Source organism: Euprymna scolopes, chromosome 6, assembly GCF_053919585.1.
Source record: "Euprymna scolopes isolate OS-2025 chromosome 6, ASM5391958v1, whole genome shotgun sequence".
Taxonomy (NCBI): domain Eukaryota; kingdom Metazoa; phylum Mollusca; class Cephalopoda; order Sepiida; family Sepiolidae; genus Euprymna; species Euprymna scolopes.
The window spans coordinates 30,379,566-30,395,915 of NC_136487.1; the positions used below are offsets into that span (position 1 = coordinate 30,379,566).

At 34.9% G+C, this 16,350-nt stretch overlaps 1 protein-coding gene across 1 annotated transcript in view; it reads left to right on the forward strand.

The window, feature by feature from the left end:
• LOC145278129 (allene oxide synthase-lipoxygenase protein-like) overlaps positions 1-16,350 on the forward strand; it is a 102,753-nt gene that overhangs the window by 19,370 nt on the left and 67,033 nt on the right. Inside the window, exons 6-7 of the mRNA XM_080130409.1 lie at positions 3,583-3,678; positions 7,591-7,687. Coding sequence (XP_079986535.1) covers positions 3,583-3,678; positions 7,591-7,687 — 193 coding nt within the window. The remainder of the gene's footprint in view (positions 1-3,582; positions 3,679-7,590; positions 7,688-16,350) is intronic.

The following is a 16,350-nucleotide window of genomic DNA, read 5'->3' on the forward strand; positions in this document are numbered from 1 at the left end:
TTCCGGGGTTTCTAATTGGCTGATACCTTCCATTCCTCTATTCCAGAATGAAACTAATCCCGTATTAAACAAACACTTCGAAAACTGAATTATTGTCGTCGCTTACCGGTAGAGAAGTGTCCATGAATCTAGATTTTTATATAGATTGTGCACCCTGGCTAAAATAGAAACACAGGATTTATGCGAAATATTAAACGGTAAACCGTACCCTAAACAAATAAGAAGGAAAACATAGATATGTTCCTGTGAACCGCTTGTGAAAACTTTATTTTCTTATATTCAACTAAAAAGCATAAAGAACTACATAACACCACAAAAACTAGAATCTACATTTCTTTACGTTTTCTTCTTTTTTTTCGGAAAACTTCGATGTTTATAAATGTTCGATAACGTTTCCTTTTTTTTCTTTATTGAAAACACAACGAGTTTAGTCCGTCACAACTTACATACTCATTCTCTCTCTTTCTCTCCTTACCTGCCCCATTAAGTCACCATACACCTTGCGATAAATACGGATGCTATTTCGTATTCTTTTCACATTTTCCTCAGTTTTTTGTTGACGAAACGAAACAAAACAATTTTATTTTTGTTCAGTTTTATTTGTTTGTTTTTATTATTATGGAAATGAAACGAAAATTCTTTGTTTGTTTCTTTGTGTTTGTTTCTTATTTGTTTTTTGTTTTGTTTTTTTGGTTTGTTTTCATTTGTTTATTTCTGTTTCATTTTTTTAGGTAAAGGTGCACTATGTGAAATTACTACTATTCTAGGTTCACCGGATCGTTGACAAAGGACAAAAAAAATTGCATGAAACAAATAGTTTCTAAGATATAATGAATGTATAGTTATAAAATATGGGGGAACACTTTTCTATATTAATTTACCATAAAATGAGCACTCATTTTATGGTCACATTTGGGGGGGATGGTAATTTCGATAGGGGGTTATTTATTAATTGTGGTAGACCAACACAAAATAAATCAACTGGCAAAAATAGTTGTCGAAAGTTGTAAAATCTCACTTGTTTTCCGCTTTAACATTTTCCTTTACTATGACGATTTTTAAAAGTTTTCGGCTATGCTGAAAAAGAATATCACATTTAACTTTTCCGTTATAATATTAAAAATGTTATAATTAGTGGCCATTGTTATACCGAATAAAAGCATTAAAATATATTAAAACACAAAAAATTATCCAGGTATGTAGCGGAGTTACTTATCTTGACTTTGACATTGTTTTTTACTGTTGGCTTCTCTTAACTAAACTAACCAAAACGCTGATTTGTTATTTTTCATTATTTTGCATGCACCATATTTCTTTTAGTACAAATTATTTTCTACTGTAATTTTGTTGCGATGAAAAATAAAATAATTGAAACCAAGCACTGCAATAAAAAAATATTTAAAAAAAAAACAAGAAGTTAATATAACATTTCATGTTTTCGTTCTTAAATAAATGCCTGCTTCTTTATACAATTTTGAGACGAACTATTTTTAGTTGTGGGGGCCGGTAAGTAACCAGTCAACATTACCAAAGCTTCAATTGTTTTCCACGCCCTCAGAAAATGTAAACACGAATTTTTTTAAAGATGTTAAACGGTAATTGTCAGAGCGTTACTTACGAAATAACGGTTAATAAAACTGCAGAGACACCGATTAGACTATTCAAGTCCTATAGTCGGTTAACTCCTATCACCCACCCCGAACAACCAAATAAATGAGAGGGAAAGATAAAATGTTTTTCGAGGGGCGGGGGAACGTTTCCACTGGGCAACACCGGTTAGTGGGTACTGCTAGTTTATTTATAATGTTTAATCTGCCAAGTGAAATAATAGAAATATGTTTACAATGGAAATTTGTCCGAGGTATAAAATACTGTACCAATTCCATGTATAATTGGAAAAATGATAATCTAATTAACACGAAAAGCCCATATGTATTGTGACGAATTTATTTCCTTCTCTAATTTTCTCACACATTTCCATTTATGCTTTTTTCTGCTTTTATTTTTATTTAAATTTAATTGTGTGCCGTATGTTGTGAAATTTTTCCATTATATCGATGCTTCAAATTAAGTAAAAGCTGAAGTATGAATTATAATAGTTCTGAGATTATATATCTATACGAGCAGGAAAACCTTACATTGCCCGAGATTGAATAAAGATTAACGAATATTTCAAACTCCCATATTTTATTGTCATCGAAACGCCCATTTTTCAATCAAATTGATTAATTGTCTGTCCTGTCAACCGCGGTGTACAGGGAAGGAGCTTCAAATACCTCCATGCAGTAAAACATAATACATTGTAATTTACATTGCACTGTAGAGAATCCACCGCCGATTATATAACATTTATTTTTATATAATGACTTGAATTAAATATTAAAATGGAAAAGTCAATCATCACGATCCAATTGTGCTCTTAATATGTATTTCCAATAGGCTCCGGCCATATCAAAGAACCTACTGTTGAGTTTATATGCCGAGCCTTACTGCTTGTGCAGTAATAAAACTTCTCAAATGCACTTGTGATGTTAGGGTTTATAACGCATTAACTTTAATCAAAATCGCCTGTTCCTTCTTTTATCGAATTATTTCTATGTTCGATTATTGATACTTATCGAAGACAAATAAAACAACACTGTCAAGCACATAGCTACATTTATGTGAAATTTCAAATAATTTCGTTTAGTAATTAAGGAATCCATAGGGAACGAACTCACAAAGACAAAGTTAATTTATATTAATTTTATATATTAATAGAGAGATAAATATACAACGTAAATAAAAATATAAAAAATTCAAAGGAAGTTTTTATTTAATTGAGCAATTTACTTTAGAATATATCGTCTCTCTACTGTAAATGTAAAAAATACAAACTGGAGAAATTAAGAAATAATGACGAGGAGTGTATTGCAGTCTAACTAATGAAATATTTAAGCGAATTTTATATATGTATTCACCTTGTTTGGTATTTAAAAATACACCTATATAAAATATTTTAAAAATACAGAAAATACATACAAATCTTGATGACGTACGTACTCATCACGGAATAAAGTGGTCATATTCTAAAGAAACACGTAAAATTATCAAATTGTTCTTTAGAAAGAGAATATAATTTTTTAGGAAGAGGGGGGTGGGCCAAGAGCAGCCGGATTATCTTATAATGTGTAAACTTTCAAATGTCGACATCTCCATTCGACTACCGAGATTAACAGGCCGTGCTATTTTATTTTTATTTTATTATTAATCGCCATATATAGTAAAATTCGATTTTTCTTAATTAACACATAAATCTTGATCAATTTTCGTAATTTTGTAGAATATGACATTTTCGTTTTGTGGCGAATATTTTTTCTGTATTTTCTTTGTGTGTAATTCTACATATGAACCTTCATATTATAGACTATAATATATATAATGTGTTTTTAAACGTTGATATGAGATTATTGCTGAAAATAAATGATACATTCAAGGCACTTCACGATTAAATGAATCATATTCCTAATGCGATGTGTATTTAATGAATGCTCCTTTTTTATCAAGTTTAAATCTAAATCTGGATGTATATTTGAATTTCAGGTCTGCGCTCCGATTGCCCTCTTTTCTCTGGACCTAATGGACAGGTTAATTCCGATCGCAATTCAGTTGAAACAAGGAAAACACCCTCACAATCCAGTATGAAAAACTCTGCTTTTGTGTTTACGTCAACATTCTTATATATATACACAATGTATATATATATATATATATATATATAGAGAGAGAGAGAGAACAATGTACATATATAATAACACACACATACATACATATATATATGTGTGTGTGTGTGTGTGTGTGTGTGTGTGTGCGCGCGCATGTGTGTGAAAATGTCTGTCTGTCTGTGTACACTTTCCTACCAGATCTCTCTGACAATTTTTGGTTTACAGACTCGAGATTTTACATACGTTTATTGATATTTTGGAAAATCTTTTAAATCGGTTTTCGGCCAGACATTTGGCTGTTAAAGTCAAAGTTCAAAGATTTGACTTTTGGGAACTCTACCAAACTCCTCTGCGATGTCTACCAAATTGCTCAGCCAATTCTTGGTCTAAACATTTGAAATTTTAGATAAAGTGTATTCAGACATAGCGCAAGCTTTTAAATCGTTCTTTTGCTAAAAAATTGGCTTCTAAGAGGTCAAAGTTCAAAAGCTTTTACCTTTCAAGTCTCTAGCAAACTATTAAGTCAATTTTGAGGCTAAACATTGGAAATCTTATATAAAGGGTATTCAGACAAAAAGCAAGCTTTTGATTCAGTTTTTGGACAAAAATCTGATTGGCAAAGTCCAATTTTGGGTCTAAACACTTCAAATTTTAGATGTAGGTTACTTGGACATGGGTCAAACATTTTAATTCAATTTGAGCCCCAAATAATAAATGTTAAAAGTTTCAATATTGGTGAAATTTTACATAAAGCGTATTCAGAGATAGGACAAGATTTTAATCGGATTGAGTCGAACATTTGAAATGCAAATGGTCAAATTTCAAAAGATTTGATCTTCGCCGTGTCAAGCAAACTACTAAGCGTATTTTGGGTCTTAGCTTTTATAAATCTTATATAACGGGTATTCAGACATGCAGCAAGCATTTTAATATGTTTGGGGGCAAAGATTTAGCTGCCAAAAGCTCAAAGTTTAAAGAGTTGACCGTTGTAGATTCTACCAAACTCCTCCGCCAATTTTGGGTCTAGACAATGGAAATTTTAAATGTAGATTACTTGGACATGGGTCAAAGATATATGTTTGATTTGAAACCAAAACAATAAATGTTAAGGGGTCAAAATTGAGGTCAAAGTTTCTAAAAAATTACCTCTGTCGTCTCTACGAAATTACTAAGACAATTTTTAGTCTAAATATTTGAAATCTTACATAAGAGTATATTTACACATAAGGCAAATTATGAACAGTACAAAGAACTCGAGCAAAGCCGGACACAAATGCAAGTACTAAATAAGCTTGGTGTTTAGAGTAATAGAAAATAACCATCAAATAATTTTGGGTTTGAGATGAATAGTGAATTAAGAGTAATTAAGTTTATAGTTTAGTGTAATAGTAAATAAGAAGCAAATAATTTTGAGTTTGAGATTAATAGTGAATTATTAGTAAATAAGTGTGGATTTGAGAACAATAGTAAATTAATAGCAAATAATTTTGCGTTTGAGATTAATGGTGAATTAAATAGTAAATAAGTTTGGAGTTGAAAAAATAGTAAATTAATAGCAAATAATTTTGGGTTTGAGATTAATAGTGAATTAATAGTAAATAAGTTTGGAGTTGAGAAAATAGTAAATAAATAGCAAATAATTTTAAGCAAAAGATTTATAGTGACTGTATCTATCTATCTATCTATTTATCTATCTACAAAAGTAAAACATGTTTCTGTGTGTGTATGTTTGTGTACATTTCCCTACCAAATCACTCTATCAATTTTCGGTCTAGAGACTGTGATTTGACATAAGGTGTATTGAGATTTGGGAATATCTTCTTAATCCGTTTTCGGCGATAAATTTGGCTGTCGAGGGGTCAAAGGTCAACGATTTGACCTTTGAAATGTCTGCAAAACTCCTCCGCCATTTTGGGTCTAAACACTTGAAATTTTAGATATAGGTTACTTTGACATGGCTCAAAGATGTTAATTTATTTTGATCCCAAAACAATAAATTTTAAGGGTTCAAAATATAGGGTCAAATTTAAAAAAAAAAATGATTTCTGCCTTCTCTACCAAATTGCTCAGTCAATTTCTGGTCTAAACATTTGAAATTTTACATAAACGTTATTTAGAGATAGGGCAAGCATTTTCATATGTTTGAGTCGAAAATTTGAGCTGCCAAGGGGTCAAAGTCCAAAAGATTTTACCTTTGCGGTGTCTAGCTAACTATTGAGCCAAACAAGGTCTAAACATTCGACATTTATACATAATGATTATTCAGACACGCAACGAGCATTTTAATCAGTTTTGGTGCGAAAATTTGGTGTGTCAAAGGTTAAAGGTGAAAGAGTTGTCCTTTGCCGATTCTACCAACTTCCTCCGTTAATTTTGAGTCTAAAGACTTGAGATTTTAGATGTAGATAACTTGGACGTGGGCAAAACATTGTATTTTGATTTGAGACCAAAATAATAAATGTTAAGGTTTCAAAATTGGGGGCAAAGTTTAAAAATATTTATCTTTGTGGTCTCTACGAAATTACTAAGACAAATTATAGTCTAGACATTTGAAATCTTACAGAAAGTGTATTCGCACATAGTTATGCACAGTACATAGGGCCCGAGCAAATCCGGGCTGAACTGCTAGTATATATATATATATATATATATATATATATATATATATATATATATATATATATATAACTACTTCATTTACTCACATAAAATTCATATACGAAAGTATAGATTTATGCGTAAACTTGAAGTATTTACTTCAAAAGTGCTCAATAATTTACAGATAAAATGTTATAGAACATACAAACAAAAACTTTTAAGTTTTAAATATGTTTCAAAGAAATAAATTTCGCTAAATTGCTAAAATATTGAATTCATCGATCGTTTTAGTTAAAAGACAAAAAACAGAAAAGAAACAAAAATAAAACAAAACAATTGTTGTGAAAAATGCTTCTAACTTTAAAATATTTGGAAATACTCAATGAAATTTTTTATTTATTATCAAAAGACCGGACTGAAAAATATTCCAATATAAAATTTGTTTGTTTTTGAGTTTAAAAAAATAAATAAAATGAAATATTCGACTTCCTTCCATAGAAATAAAAGTTCCTTCGATAGAAATAAAAGATCAAAAACAAGTTCACTTACCGTTATATTTTGTTAGATTAAAATTATCCCAATGTGCATTTATGATAATTGTAATAATAATCTAAATGGAGAATTATTTTTCTCTTTAGGAGAATAAAAAAAAACATATAATTACAACAGCCACAATATAAAGTAACGGAAAATATTTTTATAGTAACATGGTTGAACACCGGAAACTTTAGGCACCCTAGTGCCTTTACCTACATGTCGATATGGTAATGACGTCGCGCTGTCATGTTAACTGGCCTGCTCTCTCGGCAGCCGTGCTCAAATACAAAAATTCGACTTGCCATTAGTTTCCAACCTTGCGATTTTTGCTTAGACATGCTAGCAGGCCATCGGCAGAAGCTAGAACAACGGTTGGTGGGCTTCATAATTTTAGTAGCAATAAAACTGTAAGACAACTGCGTCCATGTTTTTCTCGTGACCACGTGACTTACACACTGAATTAATATTTATTGAAAAAAAACTCCAATAATATGAACTAAAGCATTTTTTTACTTTCCTTGAAAAAGTAATTTTATTACAAAATGAAATCTACCAAAATGCATTTCCTTGTTTTAGTCCTGATTTCATAAAATTTAAAATCCTATCCAAAACATAAATAATTGAGTAACAGTTGGTTAAAAATAAAATTATAAGATTTTAGTACGTTCATCTGATTTGATTTCTTTTGACTAACTTTACATTCTTTCATTGAATAAAAGATCAAATGCGAATCTCTTTTATTCCTAACCAGGTGTTCCTACCAACAGATGATCGAAATGTGTGGACTTTGGCCAAAATGTGGTATAACAATGCCGAGAGTGCTTATCATCAAGCCGTCGTTCATTTTGGTATGCAATTTTTTATCATCTTTTATTTAGAAACCAAAAAGGTCAATCAGCATTTTCCATGTTGGTACATTATATTAAATAACAGCTTATAAAATTGTGCATAATAAATATATACGGCTCCAAAACTTGATATATAACTCTACGTATGTTGCGTGTTGGGTGTGTTGTCATCATGATCTATCCAATTCTGTGGGAGGTGGATGAGTAATTTAAAATATTGTGTTATCAATATTTCATCTAATTATCTATATATCTTTAACTATTAGGTACGGGCAAAATGAATGACGATGTTCAAAATGTATAAACATTTTGACCCTTCTCTTTACTTAAAAATTAACCAAAAGTCAGAAAATTAACCAATTTGAATGAAATTTTCAGTATTTATCAAATAATGATCCCGTTTATTTTTTTAAATTTAAACTTTAGTGAAAATGTATTATTTTGTTTAAACAAAAATACCTTTACTAAATTTATGGTTTTCAGTAGTAAATAAAAAAGGCAAGAATTAATTTTGCTTTTTTTATATAAATAAAGCATCGTAACAATAAAATAAAAAAAAATAATTTTTACAGAAACATTACGAAAAATGTTCGTATTAATGAATTCGATATAACTCGAAGAAAAATGAATTACCGATATTTCCATTGAATTAAGCATTGTTTATTTAATATTTTTACAAAAACAAAATTATAATAGCAAAAATATATCTACTTTCTTTTTAAATCACAAATTTCGCATAATTTTTATATACAAAATTTTAATAATTTCCTTGCTCGCAAGAATGTTAAACTTTCGGTGCAACATAATTTTTATATAATCTCGAAAAATAATTTAAAAATTAATTTAAAAACAGGAATATAAAAAATAATTAAATAAAAAATTATCAAAATTGATACAAACGTTCAGAATAGATGCAGAATACGGATGCATGTCTGGGGAAAAATAGAAATGTGACACTCCTACCTCCTTTTACTATCATGATTTCATTTTGAAACAGAGTTTCGATTGGCTATAATTTTGGGCTTTCGTATAATCGTGCTTACAAACCTTTATTTGTTGCGTTTTTGGCGAACGGTAGAATTACTTGATTTTTGAGGGCTAATTAAGTTATTTTTTTGCACAAAAAGGTGTTTTTTTTTATTTAATTCAGTATCATAGGACTTTACTAATTATCTTTGAAACAGACCCAGAAAATTAATATTTATCTTTTAAAGGATTTTTACAAGGAATTTATTTAACTTCAAAATTTAGCTAAATTGGTTTGCTCGCCATGAAAACATTTTTCATAACTTTTTTTTTTTCGCGAGTACAAATATTTTTTACCTTTAGGAAATTAACTTTAGTCTCTAATCTTTCCAATACAATCAAAATGTAGTTGGAAACCTACAAAAAATTATGATAAATCCGCTTTCAAAACTAGGTCCCTCTATCTTTATCTGGCCATTTTTGCCCGTACTTATAAACTATCTACAGTCTTTCTGGCCTATTTGATAGCTGGGCAAATTGAGACAATTTCTCTATCATATTTGCGTGTCTCCAAATAAATTCTACATTAAAATAAATTGTGAATAAAATATGGTTAGAAAGATTAACAAAGAGAAAACACAGAAACTGTTATATTTTTAAAACGTACGAGATGTCACGTGATCTATGCTATCCATGGTCTCTTAGAAACAGCATGTTCTCATTCTCATCTTCGCCATTACATATAAAAGTGACTAATCTTATCTTATTTGATGGGGAATCACTTACCTCCTCGACCTAATATTCACATGTAACGTGATTTGAAATATATATATATATATGTGTGTGTGTTCATGTCTGTGTTGTGTGTGTTGTGTGTGTGTATGTGTGTGTGTGTGTGTGTGTAATATTTTCTTGTTATTAGTCCGGAATAAATATGATAGATATAGATATCTATGAAATAAGTTAATATTTATTTTCAAAATCTTTATTGTACATTTGAATATTAGTCTTTTCATAACTCAAATAGGTCACAAATACGTAGGTAAATAAAAATGTTTAGTTTTTTGTTGTTTTTTTAATAATTTCGCAGCTGTAGTTTATGTGTTATTATCTTATTGAAGATGTCAATGGATTAGAAAAGACAAAACGATCGATCGACTTTTACATAATGGCGTCTTTAATATCATTGTAAACAAAGCAAAATGTACACCGGTAAGGGACGCAACTCGAGACGGTGAAAACTCTTATTAGTCCCCCATGCAACATCTTCCCTTTCCTCAATGACAAAACAGAACAAAATAAAGACAAAAACAAAAAGTCTAAGAATGAAAACAGAGTCTATAAAATATAGTGATCTAGGCATTCATTGGGCTGACTACCCTCATACCTAACAGGGATTATTCTGCCCTTTCACTTATGTTGTGAAATCCCTGAATTTCACAAGATCTCTTACTATTCTTCCTGGCCGTGTTGTCCGCAACCTTTCCGGGCTTATTTTTGTTGGGGATGGGGTGGGAATTTTGGCTTTCTCTTATTTAACCTTCATATTCAGGTGGTTCCGTGGTGCATATCTCTTCTGTACCCCGCCCTGCATTCTTGGGTAACTCGCTCTGCACTTCATATGACTGGTGTATTCCTGATGTGAGTGGTGGTGTCTCTGCAGTTTTCTTCAAATCTACTCTATTCCGTCGATATAATTCCCCATCCACTTTTATATGGTATGATCGCTCATCCAGTCTCCGCCCTATCACTGCTTTCCTCCACTTATTTATTTATGTGTGGTTTCATCCGTACTACATCTCCAGGATACAATGTTTTCAGTGGTTTTATTTGTGGTTGAAAGAATGATCTTGCCTCCGGCGGTTTTGCTTCACCATTTTTCTTAGATTTTTTAGCAATTATGGCTTGCGTAAATCCTCTTTGGTTGGGAGAAGTGTTTTTGTTCTCCTTGAGATCAGCTCCTAGGCTGGTGATAAGAGACCCCTGCCTGGCGTATTCCTGCGATCCAACATTACTAGGTATGGGCCAGTCTTATATTCCATCGCTTTCCGGAAAAGATTTTTTGCCATCTTTACTGCAGCTTCCACCTTACCATTTGCCTTGCTATTGTATGGACTGACTGGTCTATGTGTAAAACACCACTTTTTTGCAAAGGTAGAAAATTCCTGGCTACTAAACTGAGACCCATTATCAGTTACCACCTGATCTGGTATTCCCTGGCGTGCAAAATAGAGTTTCAGTTTAGTTATCATGTCTTTGCTTGTGTATTGAGAAGAGGATTACTTTCCCAAAAGTTGCTCATGCAAATGTAATACACTGTGTAGAGATAGTCTCTATCTGCAAACTTAAAGAGACCTATTCTCACTTTCGCCAAGGGTCTGTCAGGAACTCCATGAACCCTTAATGGTTCTGCTGGATTGGTTACTTCATATTTTCTACACATGGGGCATTTTGAAATGTAGTTTTTTTTTGTTTTGTTTTTTTATTACATTTTCACCCCAAACAAGGCAAATTGCCACTTTGGTGTAGGGGGGCTACTATCAGAGGCAACAACTACTGGGGTACTATGTAGGGATTTGGGCAGCAAGGTGTCGGTTCACGTTACACTTGAACTTCTGCACGTCAGTACTGTTGGGGGAAGCAGGGACCTGGAATGGAATTCCAGAGTCTAGCGGTTCTGGGGAAGAAACTATTGGAGTAAAAAGATCTTTTACATCTAGGGATCTCTACAGTGTGGGGGTGGGATTTAGCAGGCTGTCGGGTTTGTCGAGGGTGCTCACGTCGTGGGGGCACAAGTGATTGCAGTTCGTCAGAGCATTCACCACTAAAATACTTGTAGAAAAGGCAGAGGGATGCAACATTTCGTCGATGGGACAGAGGCTGAAGCTTAGATGCCAGTTCAGGGCCTATCAGGTTTGCTACTCTCGTTGGAACCTTGTCAAGGAGCGAGAGACTAGTAGCAGATGCACCAGCCCAGATGTGGCAGCAATACTCCATACATGGGCGAATGGTGGCCTTATAGAGGTACAGGATACTTTCGGGTGTTAGTAGTTTTCTAGCATGGTAGAGAGAGCCCACCTTTCTTGCAGAGGCCCTGGCAATGCCTTCAATGTAATTGTTCCAACTCATGTTTCCTGTGAACGTTAGGCCAAGGAGTTTGAAAGATGGACTCTCAGATAAAGAGTCGTTGGCCATTGCTATGGGTGGTAGAGAGGGTTTCTTGTAATTATTGAATGAAACTAGTTTAGTCTTGGCAGCATTGAACGCGACCAACCACTTTTGTCCCCATTCCACTACAGATTGGAGGTCGTCCTCTAGTGTTTCTGCCATTTCTTTAGAAATGTGTTCATTCGTCTTCCTGTCGTGCCTGCCATAGAGTGTAGTGTCATCAGCATATATACCCATCTCAGAGGCAATGTTGTCGGGGAGGTCATTTATGAATATCAGGAACAATAGAGGTCGAAGGATAGAACCCTGGGGCACCCCCGCATTTATATCATATTGTTTAGATGTACGACCGTCGAGGACAACCTGGATTTTTCTCTTATCTAAGAAGGATTTAATTATGTTAAGTATTCTACCAGTGATACCGTATGATCTGATTTTACTGAGGAGACCCTCATGCCATACCCTGTCAAAAGCCTTAGATATATCTAGAGCTACCGCTCTGCCATCCCCCGCTTTGTCCAGTGAATGGTATATACGTTCAGAGATCACAGTTAGGATGTCTGCTGTGGAACGGGCTTGTCTAAATCCATATTGTTTGTGAGTCAGTAGTTTAGCATCTGTAAGATGATGGACTAGAGCATGGTTAATTATGGTCTCAAATATTTTGGCAAAAAGTGGGAGGAGGCTAATGGGGCGATAATTTGATGGGGCTGTCCTTTCGCCAGAATTCTTGAATACTGGTACAACAGAAGCAGTTTTCCAACAGCCCAGAAAGCAAGCTTCATTAAGGCATTTGTTGTAGAGTTTGGAGAGAACTGGAGCTACTTCGGCTGAGCACTTTTTTAATAGCACAGCTGGGATAAGATCGGGTCCACATGCTTTTGAGGTGTCAAGGTTTTTTATGATAGCATACACCTGAGCAGGGGTGGTTTTCAGATCGTCTAGTGTGGCGTCTGTCCGCATAGGAAAGTCAGGTAGGGGGTGGTTGGAAGGGTCCAGTGTGGAGTTTGAGGCAAACCGACTGGCAAGCATGTTAGCCTTGTCGATTGCTGAGGAGACAACCTCGTGATTGTTGGTTAGTGGGGGAATTGTTGATTGCCCATTATTTACTACACTGTTGTAGATTTTCCAGAAGTCTCGAGTTCCTAGTTTTTGTGCTTCGATGCGCTATTTAGTAGTTTCCGTAAATTCTCTCTTAGCTGTCGCTATTTCTTTCTTAACGTTATTTCTAGCTTCTATATACTTCAGTCTGTTTGAACTGGACTTATGTCGGTTAAACCTACGGTATGTATGCTGCTTTTGAGCAATGGCAGTTGCACAAGTCGACGTAAACCATTGGGGAGAGTGGGGCTTACTATAAAATTTCCGCATGGGAACATGCGCTTCGATTGCAGTTTTGAACCAGTCAGTGGTCTCGTTTGCACATTGTTCAGCAGGGAGAGAGAAAATATTTTTCCATGGAGCATCTCTAATTAGTTCCCTGATGGCTTCCCAGTCAGCATTATTATAATATCTCGTTGTTTTGAGCACTGGCTCTTCAGTTTTGGGTCTAGAGTTTAGGGCGATTTCAACCATTATCACTGCATGATCAGCGTTCCCAAGTGGGCTGTGGGCCTTTGTTATGCAGTCATCAGGAACTGTGGTCAAACACAGATCTAGAAGTGATGCGTATTGTTCTTCCTGGTCAGGGAAACGGGTTGGAAACGTAACAATTTGTGATAGGGGGTGAGATATAGCGAAGCTATGGGTTGTGCTGCCCGCTGCATCTGTGTGAGTAGAGAATCCAAGCTTTTGTGGTGGACATTAAAGTCACCAAATACATGTATTTGTGCGCTAGTGTCGAAGGACAGTGCCGTGTCTATGCTGTCAGATACTTTGTTTATTATGGAGCAGTCCTGAGTCGAGGGAGAGCGGTAGAGAAAATAATAGTAGCTAATATTGTGTTGCATGTTTAGTCTAAAGCACATGAAGGCTTGATCATCTGTTTCTAGGTTTGTTTCTCTAGTCAAGGGAAGGGTATTACGAATGTAAACTCCAAGTCCGTGCATATGTCTGTCAGAGTCCTTACGGCAGAGTGGGAGATATCCAGGCATGTTAAAGTGGTTAGAGGGAATGGAGGAGTGTAGGTTAGTCTCGCTTAGTGCTAAGATATCCGGGGTATTTGTTAAGAGAAATGCTTCAACATCAGCTAAGTTAGTTCTAAGCCCACGGATATTTGTGAATGAGAGCCTCAAGGGAGGAGGCAAGTTGAATTTGTTTGTCCCTAATCCTGGTTTAAGCTTATTTTTAAATTGTACTGTCGTCATATTTTTTTTAAGAGTTTCGGTAAGGGGGAGCAAAACAAGAGGTTATGCAGAGCTTCAGACATGCATCACAAGTAGACCATCAGCTGACCTTTCTCCAATTAGGATTGTGGCCTCAGGAAAGCCCACCGGGGATGAGTGCAGGGTCCCTTTCCATGGGCGTCATGGCACTACAAACAACCCGATATTATTCAACTGTTGATGGAGCAGCCGCTCTAAGCACTACCAAAGAGTAAGGGCTCCTGTACTACCAGTCGGGAACAGCAGCCAGGAACTGTCAATCCGGTACCCTCAACCCATTAGAAGAAGGTCAACCCAATCTAATCGCTCAGGCATATCTTATACTCAAGCACTCCCAAATGTTCAGTTTTAGGGGTGGGGCGTGCTGGAATGGGGAAGAACGGCGTTCGTTGCCCTAGCCAGGAAACAAGATCTACCGCTGGGTGTTTCTGTCGAATCACCGAGATAGTGTCTCTGCGCTTGACTAATAGGCAAAGAAGGAGTATGGAAGCCGGGCGATAGACAGAACCTATCTACTCCTTAAGCAATTTAGGTTTGCAAACCGGTGAATTTGTTTGAGTCACCAGCTCTAGGAAGGTTGTCATCCAAGACTGAAGAGGCCTCTCTCCCCTTTGGTTTAGTTTCAGAGTTTTCCTTCTCCTAGACGAATGATCTGGGAAGACCTACTGGGTCCGTCAGCCCTGAGAGGGGTTTCTCCGCGCCTAGGTTCTAATCCAGGTATTTCTGCGACCCCGCGTGGTTAGTGTTACTGGGTTAGTTTGTGGGGGATTATATCTCTACTGATTAGTTACACTCCTCAAAGTGATTTAGGGACATGCTATTTACTTTTTAATGGATAAAGGGAGTGAGTGAAGTTCATGCAGTGTAAGCGTCTATGATTGTAAGAGGGCTTGTTAGGGAGGAGAAAATGTGATTTTAGTCTTACCCTTTTTTTATTTTATTTATGTTAGCTTAGGTCTAGGATAATGTTACAGTATGAGTAGGTATTAAGAATTGAGCTACGAGTTGTGCCCGAGCTATTTTAGGTGATAGGAGGGTTAAGATGTAAGTGCAATATAGTATGGATAAGACAGCAAGTTTTGAGTCATGCGTAATTAGGTGAATAGATATATGGGCAGGTTTTCAGAAGGTGCGAATAGAGTTGAAGTTGTAGTTATTTTCTAGTAAGAGTCATGGGGCATTTTGCATAACAAGGAGTGTCGTTTCAATAACGTATTAATCGTTGCAAAACTCGAGAAGACAGTTGTGTAGTGTAGATTGCTTTGTTTCTGAGTACTTTGGCTGTTAAGTACCTGCCTCTGTGTGCATAGGCTGTTAAATCCCTTACTGGATAGGAATGAGCTGTAACGCATGCCTTAGAGGTAGAAATGTATAGATGTTTAGTGATGGCTATAAAAACATTTTGCATGTGAGATGTGAGGGATTAGGGGCTGGAAGTTAGCGATTCCACTACAGATGCGGGGCAATGTGGGAGTTTAGTGGCGGATAGGTTGGAAGGAGTAGATTGTTAGCGTTCAAGAGAAGAGGGGTTATTTATTTACAGATAGATTTCCATTAGGATTTTCGAGTTACTAGTAAGGTTTAGTTTGAAGAAGAGGGAACTTTTTTTTTTTTTTTTGCATGCAGGTAAGACAAACGCAATCGTCTTGGAGGTAAAATGTATAAGATTTCGTAGCTAGCTATTAGGTTTTTTCCTCCCAGTTATAGGAACAGCTAGTTCGTTGGGATTTGGAATTGTAGTCATTAAGGTCAGGCGCAGAGTGTTGCATCTACTCAGAAAATTAGCCCTAGTATCACAGCTGGGATTATGTATATTGCAGTTACAAATATAGTGACAGTTAAATTATGAGCCACGTGCAGTGGTTTGGTATGGTATGGGTATCATGGAGGACACTTTAATACAAGCAAGCGTACGGTGATTGCATATATTAAGTATACTACTTAAGTTCTTCTGTCTTCTATAGTATAAAGAAAGGTATTCCTAGCTCTGTTCTGTATTTTTGTAGTAAGTTCTGTCCACAAAACGGCTCGCATGGAACTAAAATGTTAAAGACCATTTCTACGCATATGTAATTAGAATGCATTAAATAAATAAATTTAAAGAGAAGGTATAGACAGTCGGTTAAAGCTAAAAGAGAAAAAATAAATAAATAAAAAAATAAAAACAATAAAAAGATAATAGAAACAGCTCGCATGGAAGCAAAG